Source organism: Alligator sinensis, unplaced genomic scaffold (assembly GCF_000455745.1).
Source record: "Alligator sinensis unplaced genomic scaffold, ASM45574v1 scaffold181_1, whole genome shotgun sequence".
Classification (NCBI taxonomy): domain Eukaryota; kingdom Metazoa; phylum Chordata; order Crocodylia; family Alligatoridae; genus Alligator; species Alligator sinensis.
This window is the reverse complement of record NW_005842022.1, coordinates 2,529,359-2,543,922: the sequence shown is the minus strand read 5'-3', so window position 1 is coordinate 2,543,922 and position 14,564 is coordinate 2,529,359. Positions and strand designations below refer to the sequence as shown.

Genomic DNA, 14,564 nt, shown 5'->3' with positions numbered 1-14,564 from the left:
ACCCACACATGTACATTCTGCCTCAGACGTTTCAACAGTGGGTGGCATACAGAAGCAGCAGCAAGCAGTGGTGGCACAGGGCAGAGCACTCTGGGAACTGGAGTTCTGTAGAACAGTGGAGGAATTTGCTGCTGCTGCTAAGGGGAGATGTTACCTCAAATCTTCTCTCCCCAGCACCAGCAAACTCCACTGCTGCTCTATAGCACTAGAATACCCAGAATGCCCTGCCTTCTATGACACACACTGCTGTGCCACTACTACTTGCTGGAGCCAGCAAGTGCAGGCAGAGCAGGGGATAGGAGGATGAGGCACCCCTCCCTGGTTCAATCTGGTGTCCCCTCCACATCCAAAGATTTGTACCAAGGGTATGTGCACTGCCCCCCCCCCCTTATGTTACTGTTTGTATGTATAAAATTCAGGGCAGGGAGGCACTTTGGAGACTAACTGGTTCAGAGAGGTGACAAACCTTTTATAGGTGACAGACTGCTTCATCTGGTGTTTTCCCCTAGGAAATCTTTTGCCCACAGGTGGATCCAGAATTTTGAAAATTGGGGTGCAGGACCAGCCAAAGGCACCGCAGAGGTGGCTACACTCTCCTGCCCCTAGACTCCCCCCACACAGGGCTAGGCAGATCATGCCATGAGAGCAGCCATGAACTTTAAGTCCCTGAATATGGAAGAATCTACCCTGGCTGCTCTTGGCACTCCTTCCCTTCCCTGCTTAGCACTACCTTCCCTCCCCTCCTATTCCTGCCTCCTGCAGTCTCTACTTAAGCCTCTGAGCATAAGAAGGGAAGAATCACCCACCACTGACACTGTCCCAGGTGCTCCTGATCTGCTCTGCTCCAACCAGGGCTACACAGAGAAGCTGCACAGGGAGTCAGGCTTGGCAAGGGGACAGTGGTGTGTGAGTCTCCCCCTCCCTTCATCTGTTCCCAGGCTGATGGGGAATACATGGGGGGATCAGGCAAGGAGGGGGAACCCGTCTGCCCCCATTGCTGCTGCTGTCCCTGGTTGAGCCTAGATCTCCATGTAGCTAGTCCCTGCAGTCCTGGTGGGAGGAGCTCTAGAGTTCCAGGCAGCCTTAGATCAGATGGGGACAGAAGAAAAGACAGTCAGTTCTCTTTTTCCTGTACCCACAGGCATAATTAGAGGAGGAGAGGGGCAGTGCCACTGAGCATGGAGCAGAAGGAAGGGTGTCCCAAGAGTGGGAGGCGGGGGAGATTCTTACCTGCTTCAGGGACTTAGTCCCGATTCTGCAGGTGATCCAGGTACCTACATCCATGGAGGAAATGTAGCCATTGCGCTACACTGTGAAAAGGGGAATGTGTCCAGGCCACCAGCCCTGCTTATGCCTCTCTGAATCACTTAGTCTCTAAGGTGCCACCCTGCCATACCTTTTGCCTGATTTCAGATTAACATGGTTAACCACTTCTCTCTACACACAAAACCAGTTATTGTACTCATAGCAGGCTATGCAGCTAGTTCTTCAGAAAATTTTGGCCTTAACTGCCAATTTCTCACACATTAATAATGGGGTTTAAATGGAAAAAACCCAAAACAAATGAACACATAGATAATGTATAAGCAGGTTAGTACACTAAAAAATTGGCTCTTCATGAGGAAAATCGAAAACCCCAAAATAAAAAAATGTGATTGTAAAAATATTAGCAAGCATCATAGCTAGTACAAAGAAAAAATAAGTCTGTGGCGTCTTCAAATATGGTGTTTTTCAAAGTTTTCCCTCGTCAAAGGGCCTTCAGAGACAGCAGAATATGTACAACAAAAACATGCTAATATGGCAAACATTTTAAAACCCCAGGATAACTCACTTTCCATTTATGTTTGGGTTTTGCCAGCTCTCTTTCTCTACCCTTATCCCATGGAAGCAATGAAATACAAAACTGTTTCAAATAGGGATGCTTGAACAGTTTGATTTGAAATCTGTACTTAAAACAGAGCTCCAGCTTTGATCAGTTCATTAAATGTTGTACCAAAAGGACTTCAACAGCACCTCACCACAATCCCATTAGAGCCTGAATTCCTTTAGAGCTGGTAAGAATAAGCAAGGCATATGGAAAAGAGGGCAAATTATTAGAGCCAGCACATTTTAGATGTTCTTTGTTAAATATAGTAAAGTCAATGTAACCTAACTGGGAAGATTTAGGTTATATAGGACAAAATGTTTTTAAATGCCCAAGTCTTTTAGGATCTTAAGGACGATATTTTTAAAATACTTAAGTGATTCAGAAATCCCATATTCCAAGTCACCTACAACTTTGTAAGTGCAAATTAATGTTCGGTACATAGAGGGGATATTTTTGTAGGTTTCTTCTTTGTGCCAGCATTCAAACAATATCTGTCAACAGAAAGTTTGACCAGGTCCAGAAGGGGTACAGTAGCATGATCACACCCCCCTTTCTGATCACCCAGTAGAAGCAGAAGTCTGGGATTCCTTTAAGTCCCAAAGAACTTAAGAATTAATCCCTCTCCCTTCTCCTCCATGTTCAGAGGCACGTCCCCTCCCACTCCACACCCTACCCCCACATCGTCCTCTGCTGCTGCCAGTGTCCTCACTGCCCCAGAGGTGAAAGGAGCTCCTGCCCTGCTTCAGTTGGGCTGCACATGGGCTGAGCTTAGCTCTCAATACTATCTGCAGTGAGTGAGTTCCTCCATCCTCCCTGCTCCCACTGGTGTTCCCCACCAGCCCCCGGACCCGCCACTGCTGTCATCCCAGGCTGAGCCCAGCCCTCATGCAACCTGGCTGGAGCAGAACAGGAGCTGCCCTTATCCCTGGGACACATGGACAGTGGGGACACTGGCAGTGGCAGGCTGGGGAGGGGCAGCGGGAGGGGGCAGGGAAGGGGACGTGCATCTGAGAAGGGAGGAGGGGAAATGCTTCACTTTGTCAACACTTAGCTGCTGCTCCCAAGGTACGGTCTTCCTGTCTCAGTGGAGAGGAGAAGAGGGAGGAGGTTATGGGTAGGGAGTGCAGTCACCCCTGCAGTGCCAGTCACTGCAACTACCCCACCCAACTTCATAAAATCTTAGATCTGCTTCTGGCTTGACCAATTTCATACTGATTTCTATGGAGCTAAATCTGTAAGTAACAAAATTCATGTATAACAAGTTTTCAGACCAACATTGCAACACTTTTCTTTTCTCTGCCCTGTAAGGCCTTTGACTATCTTCCCTTTGCTGTTGCTTTTTTCATAGACACATGCTATGATTCTTATCTATTCATGGAAGTGTCCATACAGTGCTTTCCAGAGAACCAAGAAGGAACAAAGAGATTCTGAAGAGTTCACACATAATAAATAGGCAGACAAGGGCGCAGAGGTTGGAAAAGTGAAGACACGTTCAATGTTCCATTTAATATATGTAGGGATGCTACATAGTTCAACTGATCTGGGGGAAATTGATGCATCTATTTTGGTGTATTGAGAAAAATATTCCGTGGATTAAAGGGATGCTCTTTTATTTGAATAAATAGTTCATTTACAAATAAATAATGAATATAACATGTAGCTACATTGGCTTTAGGCAACATGGCAGGAATAGGTCTACCTAAATTACATAAATATAGTGAGGATCAGGATCTGCATGAGCTCAGAAATGCTGAACCAAGCAAAGAATAAAGGAGGACAGTAATTGAAAATACATCAAAATATTTAAATGCAAGGTAGGTAAATGGGTGGTCCAGGATAGAAATCTGAATGGAAGTGGCCAGCAAAGAAGGTGGTGACAAGAAATGAACCCAATATAATCTTCATGAAAAAATGATTATTAAAAAAGAATAATATTTTGCCTGTAAATCTTGCATGCAAACATTATTGAGAAGACAAGTAAGACTTTAGTCTTAGTTTGTCAGGAATCTCTCTCTCAGAAGCTGCTCTAATTAAACACCACAGCACCTCATGTATATTCAGCGTCCCGTGTTTCAAAATGGCAGTGGGGGCACTTTAACTAAAGTTTGTTCAACGAGCTTTAACTAAAGTGCCCCCTTTGAAATGCAGGATGCTGAATACATGAGATGCTGCAGCATGTTGGAACATTTTAATTTGAACACTCCAGCAGACTTGATTAATCAAGTCTGCTCCAACGCACTGTAACTGGAATGCGTTGGAGCATATGAATAGGCACCCTGGGTGCCAACATTTTGTAGCACAGCTGTTTCCTATCCTTTTTGAGTTTGAGAACCTAGGAGAATCTCCTCTAATTTCCATTCGTGAATCCTGTCTCTATTTTCTACCATGAAGATGCTTCAAGTTTTTTCATTATAAAAGAATACTAAGTATGACCTTTCTTCTAAGAATGAAAAAGTAATCATCCAGTGACATCATTTACTGAATGTTTAGTATCAAAACAAAGAATTAACCATCAGCACTTGAAGTGATTCAAGCTGTGCTGCCTTTTAAAGAGTTTATCTTTACTCACCAAGAATAATATGGTCTTAACAAAATGTTCTTACATTCTGTGGCAAGGAAAACGTAATATTTTACCAGCACTGGGTTCTAATGTGACATTAAGTAACTATGGAGAGTATACATTCACTTTAAGCAATTATTCATTACAGCATTGTCAAGTAAAATTGTGGCTTTTTATAGAATGGTACAAACTAAACTAAAAAGGTGGGGAAAAGGTTAGGATGTCTGCAGCATTGCTAATTCACTGAAAAATCCTGCTTTGGCTATATGCTACCTATTTTCCTGTTTAAGGTCATCTCCATAATTTGACAGAAGTGAACTGAAAATAAAGCATAAATTCCTGCTTATTCTAAAAGAAGGTAGCCAACTGCCATGAAATTTCAGAAGCTGTTAATTTTTATGCCCTTTAATTTTCTATGTGGTGCTTTTTTTGATTCCTCTTCATAAATTTTTAATAATTAAGTCACTGAATTTTTCCTTGGTAGGGGCACTTTTATTTTTTCAATATCCCAGAGCACTTCTTTTCATACAGGTCTACCTCCTACTTTAGAAACACCTGACCCAAGCATTAAAAAAAAAACCACTTAGGAAGTATACACACACAAAAGAAGTCCTGTGTTGTGAATACTTATAGTTGCTAGAGGCAAAATGTGCTTGACACAACATCCAAAAACAAATAAATGGGAAATGAAAAATAAAACCACTGCTTGCATAACGTCTGTTCTTTCATGCAATTGACACCTTACCATATCCACTAGTAAGTACTCTGTATGGTAGGCCATACAACAGAAGGTAAACCCTAAAGCTGCCTGCCTTTCACTCTCCCCACCCACTTTTAATGATCCTTCTGTAAACAAGCCTTTACCAGGATACAAGATATGAATTCTTTGAAGTGAATTTTGTGGGTTGCATCAGGTATGTTGTGTCTCTAGCAACCCTAACTGCTTTACAATAAAAATGTTAGTTTGTTGTAATTAGAATTGGTTGGAAATTTTCCATCAGACAGATTTTCTGATACAAACTGCTGCATATTTCAATTTGGCTGACAAAATTTTATATTCTATCAGGATAATTTAAATACCGGGTCCTGAGCTGTCTGCATGGAAGACTCTTCTGAATTTCCATCTCTACTTGACCAAAGCTTTCCAGGAAGGCTACCAAGATTGAATCTCCCATTTTTTTTGCCTGCCTTCCTTTAGCTGCATTTTCTCAAGACTAAAGTAATGGTTGTAGAGCAAAGAAGTGGGGAAATCAGCCTCCCCACCTTTTCCCATTTCTGAACTACAGCACATGAGCACTCTGCCTCTACAGATCTGCATCTGGGGCTGAGACAGGGAGACTGTTCAGCAACAAGACTGAAAATCTCTTAACAAATTCCCTTTCTGCTACCTAACAACAGCCAGCATGGTGGGCCCTCAAGAAGCTGAAAAACTCTATTCTGGTTTTCATAAAGCACATTATTTTTGGAAGTTCCTTCCCTGAAAAATTCTGTCCATCTTGACATAAGTCAAAACTTTTTCAAACACCTGACTGTATGTGTGTATGCATGCACACATGCCCACATGAAGGAACTTCTATATTCCACCCAAATTTAATGTGGAATAAGTGGTGAGTAAGTGGCCATGTGCAACAAAGAGCTCCCTCCTCAGCCCCAGGGGTGGAATTGGGCTGATGCAGCCCAGCACTGCTCATGTGCAGAGACTTACAGGAGTCAGTGAAGGTGCTCCACTTTGGAGTGCCTTCATCTGAACCCACTGGGCTAATTTGTCATGTGACTGGGCACTTTTAAAGTGCTCTGCAGACATGCACTTCTGTCAGGACAAGGCTGTAGCAAGCTTTCAGGGGGCTGAGTGCATGACAAATATCACTTCTGTCAGTGCTCTTTAAAGAGACAATTTGCTTTTCACAGATTAGTAAGGAGTCTTTTGGCTTCAGGAAGTCTGACAACCACTCCTTATATATGAGGTTTTAAAATGTCTTATGCTCCAATATTACAATTGAGCAGCTACAATACAGATTTCATTTTATTTATACACTGTTTATTATGCCATGTCTCCTTATGAGGAACTTAACTGTAGGTATGGATATAGGGAATCTCTATACATTCTGCATTCTCTTTTCTCCTGGAGACATGGCTCTGCACCCAGATTTGGACAAGGATGAAACAAAATTGGCTGTTTCAGTCAAATTTCTAGCAAACATTTGATCACGTAATAAGACCATTGTACAGCTTGTAAGACCCTACTTAGAAGGGCAGCAGAGATGAATGAGAATCAGGTTTATAATCCAGAGCTACATATGACATGAGCAATTTCTGATATACAGTATTGTAATTTTGACCATGATACTGAATGTCTTACTCTTGCTAATAAAACAACTACCTTGATTTTTCAGCAAGAGAAATTTCCTCCCAAAGTAACACATTTCAGAAGTCAGAGAACAAACAAGTCAAGCAATAATTAGTAAAGTTAGTAATTAGTTAAAAACTAATAATTAGTTAACATTAGTAATAAAGTTAAAACATTTGTGAATAAGTAGGAAAACATAGTTATAGTAAAATTGCAGTCAGTGCATCTTCATTTTAAACTGATTTAGGCGAAAGATGATAACTGTATATCAAAATTTGTTAGATGGCATACAAAAACTTAAGTAAGCGATACTAAGTTAAACCATATCAGAAAAGCTGATCTGGTACAACATAACAAAGAAGCAAAACCCCACAATCTAATGTGATGGGTACAAATGGATTCAATGTGATGCTTGTTTCTGGTACTTTGTTAGCATTTAAATAACTGCATCAAAATTACTTTGACCTCAAAAATTAAAAATCACATCACTACTTATTTTCAGTGAATAATGCTACAGTTATATTGTGGTTTTGAGAGTATTGCCTAATTTGATTACCTAAATTTCAAGACAGAAAAATACAAATGAACTGAATAAATTAACTGATCGAGTCAAATTATATCCAAATTCTTCTGAGAATCTAAAAGACAGCTGTGCTCTACCCTCTTTTGAAATATTTTAGAGTTACAATTGAGGATCCTTGTTAAAATATATATACGTGTCAACTGGAAAGGACATTTAAAATGGATACATAGAGGAGGAATATCAGAAGTGTTCATCCTGGCAACTCAGCGTATCAAGGAGTACAGTTATTTTACAATCCCAAACCTAATGATTCAGAGGTTATTCTCCAGGATTTATTATTCCCTTATTATAATCAATGAAACTAAACATATTCTTCATTTTTGGGAATAGGAATGTTATTTCTTAAAGAAACAGGATCTTTGCATGCATAACAGATGGTTCCCATCAGAGGGGGTTGATTACTCTTACAATAACCTCGTACTTTATATCCAGCATGGTAGGAATCCAGATTTAGCTGGATGTGAACATGTATCCACTTACTGTTGGTTGCATAACATATGGCGGATGAGGCATCCATGAAGTACTCTGGACCTGCATGTCAAAACAACTTTTATTAGTACAAATCAATAGAAAACAGAGCCCCATTCTTGCTTTAGGTATCCTTTGCCTTTCGTACTGCTACGATTAAAGATGAACTTCTTTTTAGAAGAAGATTGTAACTAGAGACAAACTTCATTTATGACGTAATGTTATTAGCAATAGAAACTCTCAGAACCCATTCACTAATTCACTATGCTCAGGAGTCTGAAAAATGGCATTGTATCTATGCTTCACTTGTTATAGTGGTATAGTGATCCCATAGTGAGTGTATAGTGGCATAGTGATCACTGTATAGTGACCCTGAATGTGTCATGTATCATCCAATAGATAGCACAATAGGCTGAAAACTTTAGGTAAAATTTTCAAAAGCTTCGTAATGATATCGAAGATTAATCTTATTTTCAAAAGTGACATTATCAAACATCTTTATGGAAGTCTCATTTAAAACGAGTCTCTGAAGAAATTGTACTTTGTGCTGCCATGTGGAATTTACTAAAGCTATCTTAGTAGGAGACCCTGGTGAGATACACTTATATACACTTCAAGCCAAGAAGACAGACAAAGATGGAGAGTGGAACAAATTTTAATTTTAATTTTAGAATACCTGATTTTAAATTTCACTTACTATGGGTCACAAAATATTTCTGGTATATCAGTTTCTTGTACTGTTTTTGGCTCAAGAAAGTTAGCCATAAGTCCCTCACTTTTATGATCATTAAACTCATCCATAAATATTTAAGAAAGTCACGCCAGGCAACAATGAAAAGTATATACTGCAATAAACTTGCTACTCTAAAGGATGTTCCACCTTCTAGTCAGGGGAAACTTCAGGACTCCTGCTCCTCAAACTGATGTTGGTGACACTACATTCCAGAAGTATTAATCATTAATAAATATCTGTAATGACATTTTGACATCAGCATCAGAAAAGTCTGAACACCGCACTGTCCTGCCACAACAAAGACATCAAAGTGGAAATGTTCATGGGAACCTGAAGGAGAATAGAACAGTTTTCCCCAAAGTATCTTGCTTTACAAGGCACTACTTAAGAGAAATGTATGTTGTTAATGGGTGTCAGTCAGGCAAGTACAACTCAGAGCAATAGCTCAAAATATAATGAACATGAAATAAATCGCAAAGAGGTGCATTTTCTAAAATTTGGCCAATGAAAGGAAGCCAAAATGACAAGATGTTTTATTAAGTAGGACAATTTTTTGCTCAAGTCAACTGGAAATGAATGAAAATGCTAAGCATTTGAAAAGCTGATTGAAGATAGACAAAAACATGGTTGCTTTAATTTTTCAGTGTAAAGTATCCAGGAAATGCTCGAAACCTTACACTAAGTGGTGCCTGAATGCAAATAAAGAGCCTTGGTTTAAAGCATGATTAAAGTGTGAAAGTCACTCACTTTTGTGCCATACATACTTTGCCTTTGTCCACATCCAAACCAGAATTGTTAAGGGGAAGGGGAAATCTGACGTACCTGGTATGTAGAGACAGGGGAAGCAGCAATGAATGGTGTGATAGATGTCTGTGGAATCATGCGATTTGTTGCAATACTGTACGGTGAGGAATAAAATCTGCAAACAGAAAACAAAGGGGAGATTCTTGAAGCTTTTGACTGCCAGACTCCAGTCAAATAATTCACTGCCTCCCGGGCAAAGACAAAGAAAATCTACACTGTTAATTATATCTGTCTCTCCAAAACTGTAATAAAAAAGGGATGCTCTGGCTCTATGGGTTTTTTTTCCCTCTTTCCTCCTGCCTCAATTCATTCTCAAGATCACTTGTATAGAACTTTTCAAGATACTCATTAAAAAAATGCAGAAGGCATCTGTTTGAAATGCAAAGTGGCTGATTTTCCAAAATGTCATCTACTCTGGAAAAATTTCTCAGACTATATCAAAGGCATGAATATTGATTTCATGTACACGTGCAATTAATGATTTCCTCTCCCATTTTAGTATGGAGGATGGACACTATATTCTCTATATGCCCTGAATTATCTTATTAAAGAATGGTTGCAGTAAATATGTCCTCTGATTGAGAGTTCACATCCAATTAGGAGAATTAAATACTGTACTTGTTTTTCATTAAAATAAATTTAAATGAGTCTAAGCCTCCTATACAGAACTGAACAGCTCTATCTTTTGTTCCTTTTATTTATACTCCTATAGGCTACCTACCTAAATATTATGTTACCTGTTACTTGCTGTTAACAGAGGTTAAATATTGTTTTTCCCTTGGGGTTAATGGTTATTGACAAAATTATCACTTGAACTGTATTAGTACTTGCATCATATACTACATATGCATGTATATATTCTCTTAGTCTTCTATATTTGTTTTCTTTGTGTTTTAACTCAGAGACCAAATGAACAGATTTTGAGCTGTGGTGCCACTGAATGCGTGAGAGGCATGGGTTCTGTGCATGTGTGGTGGGGGTGAGGGGAAGCACAGGAGTCTTACACCAGGGATTCAAAACCCATCCCCAGTTGCTGCTGCTGCCACCACAGCTACGGTATCATTTAACCTCCCCAATTATTGCTCTTATGGCAGCAGTGCAGTATTTGCACACCCAGCTGCTGCTGCTGCTGCAAGAGCAACATCATGTTGACTGATCATGGGACTACTTTTACTGTCAGAGTGCAGACTCTGTGGGAGTGGGGGAGCCATTCTAATGCCCCTCCTAAGTTGAAGCCTGAGGCCTGTGCCCCGCTCACCACCTCTAGTTATGTTACTGTTTAAAATTATAAAAGATAATAATTGCAAAGACTTTCAGGAGAGTCTGTGGATTAACAATGACAAAGACTTTTGATTCTCCAGAACAGATGAAATTTACTCCATGCAATAGCATTTTGTATCATTTAAGTCTCATGCAAGTCCAGTGTGATTAGAGGATTTAAGTGGTGTGTAGCATCCTACACAGATCCTCTCTGCCTAAAGACAGATTGAAAAGTGTTCTCTCCTTTTCTATTGAATCTCCACAATACCCAGGAAGGAAAATCAAAAGTATGCTTTCACAACAGTCATGCAAAAAACCCCTCCCAAATAAACCTTTAGTTTGCTTGCACAAATACACTACTTAACAATCACACCGGCAAGTAAACCTTGACAATCAAAATGTACTACTAGTCAGTCCATTTAATGTGGCAAATTCCATATGAGGACTAAAATAAATCACTGAGCTAGGAGCAGCAGCTAGTCTGGGAAAAGCAGGCTGCCTTCTTTAGGACTATCAGGAGAAATTTCCAAAGTTATGGGAGTGCTCAGGGTGAAGGGAGATGAGGGGAAAGGAGAGATCGAAATTACTTCTCTTCAGTAGTCCAGATAAGACTTTATAATGCCACGAGTAGCAGGCTGGACTATGGGGAAAATAATTAAGGAAATAACAACATATTGCCATTTTAAAGAGTATCTCTATAGCTTGATAATGCTAAAAAATAGGGCTCTGTTCTTAACATTATTTTCTGTAACATTTTACATGTATCATGTTTATGAGAGGATCAATGGATAGACAGATATATTGTATGTTCTGCTGCTGCTCAGCCAGCATTTACCTGCTTTTAGAACAAAAGGCTTTTTCTGAATACATTTAACTGTGGGTTAACTTGGGAGCACAGGGAGTATGTTATCCCTTGTCCTGTTAGAATGATGTATTGACCATAAGAAGTGATCTGTTCCTAGTCAATGGCTAATCAGATTTCATAATGGCCATGCAGATGTACCAAGAACAAGCTGTACGCCATAAATGAAAGCAATCAGTACCTGCCTGATGGGCAGAATTTAATCCGGGGGAAAAAATGCATAATAGAAATATAAATAAATCTCTCACATAACAGGATATTATAAGAGCCTTTAGAGAAAACAATGCACTTTGTTCCTTCTTTTCTACTCTTATCCATCAAACTTGTCATGGTGTTACACTCTTGAGGAAGTTAAAACATAGCCACTCACAGTGATAGCCATTTAAAAGAGTTCAAGGGAGAAACAACTTCCTGTTTGATCTCATAATGTTGGTATTCCAGAATAATCTCCTCCAGTAAATCCAAGAAAATACTGTCAAACTCACAGGAAACGTTTGCTAAGCCAAAAACCTTGAAAGACAGCTAGCCATTTTATTTTCAGCTTGAGATGCAGTTATCTAAATGGTACATACACTTTTAGAAAACATGCTCTGGTAATGTGAAAAATATATCCCTTCCAACTCCCCTGTCACTGGCATTTATCCATCAAGGTCCAGAACACTTTCAAAAAGGTATCAAATAAAATAAGTAATTAGGACAGTCAGATATATTCCTAAATCAAATGCAGCAGAGAATCTTGGAAGAGAAAGGAGAGAAATTGGACAGAGAACAACCTTTTAACCCCCAAAAACCACGCCTACAGTTGTACTGAAATGTTAATGATGTGGAACAAGATTCCAGGTTGGTATGTCACTCTTATACTCAGTATCTCTTATACTTGGAGCAGGGATAGCCCTCCTGCTATTATGGCTCCATTATTCTAGAGCAAAAAGAGTCTGACAAAGAGTCTGGTGGAGAGAATCCCCTCCTTAAAGAAGGTCATCAAAGGAGTTGTAGGGTGTTCTCTCAAAACATCTTTGCAAACCCTGGAGTAGTGTAGTGGGGGGACTTGCTGGGGTCTGGACCAGAACCTGGAGGGGACAAGGGCACAACTACAGCAACACTGGATGGCACCACTGGGCTGCTACAAGCAGGTGCCCGAGGCTGCTAAAGTTAAACATTGAAAGTTGATTCCACTGTATGCAGGATTACAGGAGTAAAGAAAACATGCTGATAAACACCCAGAGAAATGGGTGCTCTGAGATGCCTTCAAGCAGTCCCATTTAACTTGCACACAATTTATAAGGACAACTTTATAGAGACACCTTAACATTGGGGCAGGTAAAATATGGCCCATGGGCCAGGCCATTCTATCCAGCCCACAGGGCCTCTAAAAATTTTAGAAAATTAATATTTATCTGCTCCTGGCTGCCTGTTAAAGCTGACAGGAGCCAAGGGCAGTAGGATTCAGGAGGCACGTCCAGATGAGTGTGCACGTGCCTCTTGCTCAGTCTCAAACCCCTTTCAGGGAAACAGGCACATGTGGGAATGAAAAAATGTTCCCCACGCTGCAAGTTTGCAGCATGGGGAGAAAATTAGACCCCTGGATATCCAGGGGTCTAAAAAAATTGAAGTTTAAAAAAGCGGAGCAGGGCACAGTCCCAGACCATGCCCTGAGGCAACCAGAGGCTGGGTCCTCCATGGAGACACTCTGGCTGCAGAGCGTCTCTGTGGTTGGCCCCTCGCCCTAGTGCTGAAACACGTGGCTGGCCAGGCCACATGTTCAGCACCAGGGCTCCAGTGCCAGTAGCCAGTCCCCACAAGGCCCCCAACCCCTGCCCTGCCTGGCCCCTCCCCCCGCCAGCTTCCCCAAGGACCCTGATCACTTTTCTGCCCTGCCTCTCCCCCCCGCCAGCCTCCCTGACCCTGCCAAACCCTGCCCTGCCTGGCTTCAGCCTCTCCCATAATATTTCCTTTTGCTTTCTTGGTAACTCTTGAAGCAATTCATTCAAATCAAATGGATAAAATACATCTTGCTGAAAAGTGATTAAAAAAAATGACAGCACAAAAATTATTTCTTTATTCTGTGGAAGTGCATTGTTACATGTGAAGGGATGTTATTGCAATGGAATAAATGCTTCTTTTTTAACATACAACAAAAAACAGTGTGCCCCCAGATCAGCTTTTAACTTCAGTGAATCTTTCCTATTACACTCAATAAAGAAATACTAATAAAGAAAACAATTATTTGCTTGAAATTATAATTTTATGGAAATTATAATTTATATATTATCTAGCTACTACCTTGTGACTAAATTAAAAAGAAAAGACCCTATGTTCCAACTCTGCTAGGGAAGTGCTTGTAGACCCACACCACTTTTTGGTCTCAAAAAGCAGCTGTGCCAAAGGATGTATGGTGTCACAGGCTCTGCAACATCTGTGTGTTTGGGCTGTGCTACAGACTGTTGGCATTGCTCCTGTGGACAGACATCTGTCTTTTTCTCACTAGTGCCTGGGGATGCACGTTGGGGGGGTGAGGCTAGGTGGAGCAGCCATTGGGGGGGTTGCAAACTTGCAGCGCAGGGAGAAAATTAGACTGGGGTGGGGCATGTGGGCCTTGCAGGGGGGCTGGAAGCCCCTGTTGGGGGGCCGAACCACCTGTTGGGGGGCTAAATCCCTTGTTGGGGGGCCATAGCCCTTGCGTGGGGGGCCGAATCCCCTGTGGGAGGGCAGCAAAATATATATTCATGTATTCATGAAATGTGTTTAGAGTTCGCTTTATTATTATAATAAGAGACTTGCTTTAACACTGAAGATAAATAAATACACTGTCCAACTGATCACTGTCTCTGTCTCACTCTCTCTCTCTCTCTTTATAGTGGTCTTTTGTTTTACTTGTGGAGGAACATGGATTTGTGGGTATTTTACAGAGTGACTTTGGGATTTTTTTTTATCAGAGATTTTTCAGTTTTCCAATAGGGAACATCAGAATTCCTGCTAGGGAGGCCAGTGGTGGGACCCTGCCTGCTCAGATCTGGCACCTTAGACCCAGCTGGCTGTGGCTAAACTCCTGGGCATATGGGGGCAAGAGGACAAGCGTT

At 40.8% G+C, this 14,564-nt stretch overlaps 1 protein-coding gene across 8 annotated transcripts in view; it reads right to left on the bottom strand.

Moving 5' to 3' along the window:
* Positions 1–14,564, bottom strand: part of RBMS3 (RNA binding motif single stranded interacting protein 3) — a 692,574-nt gene that overhangs the window by 98,825 nt on the left and 579,185 nt on the right. For all 8 annotated transcript variants that reach the window (XM_025202359.1, XM_025202356.1, XM_025202354.1 and 5 more), the window contains 2 exons: positions 9,381–9,477; positions 7,838–7,888 (listed from right to left, as the gene is read on the bottom strand). In XM_025202359.1, the coding sequence (XP_025058144.1) occupies positions 7,838–7,888; positions 9,381–9,477 (148 nt within the window). The remainder of the gene's footprint in view (positions 1–7,837; positions 7,889–9,380; positions 9,478–14,564) is intronic.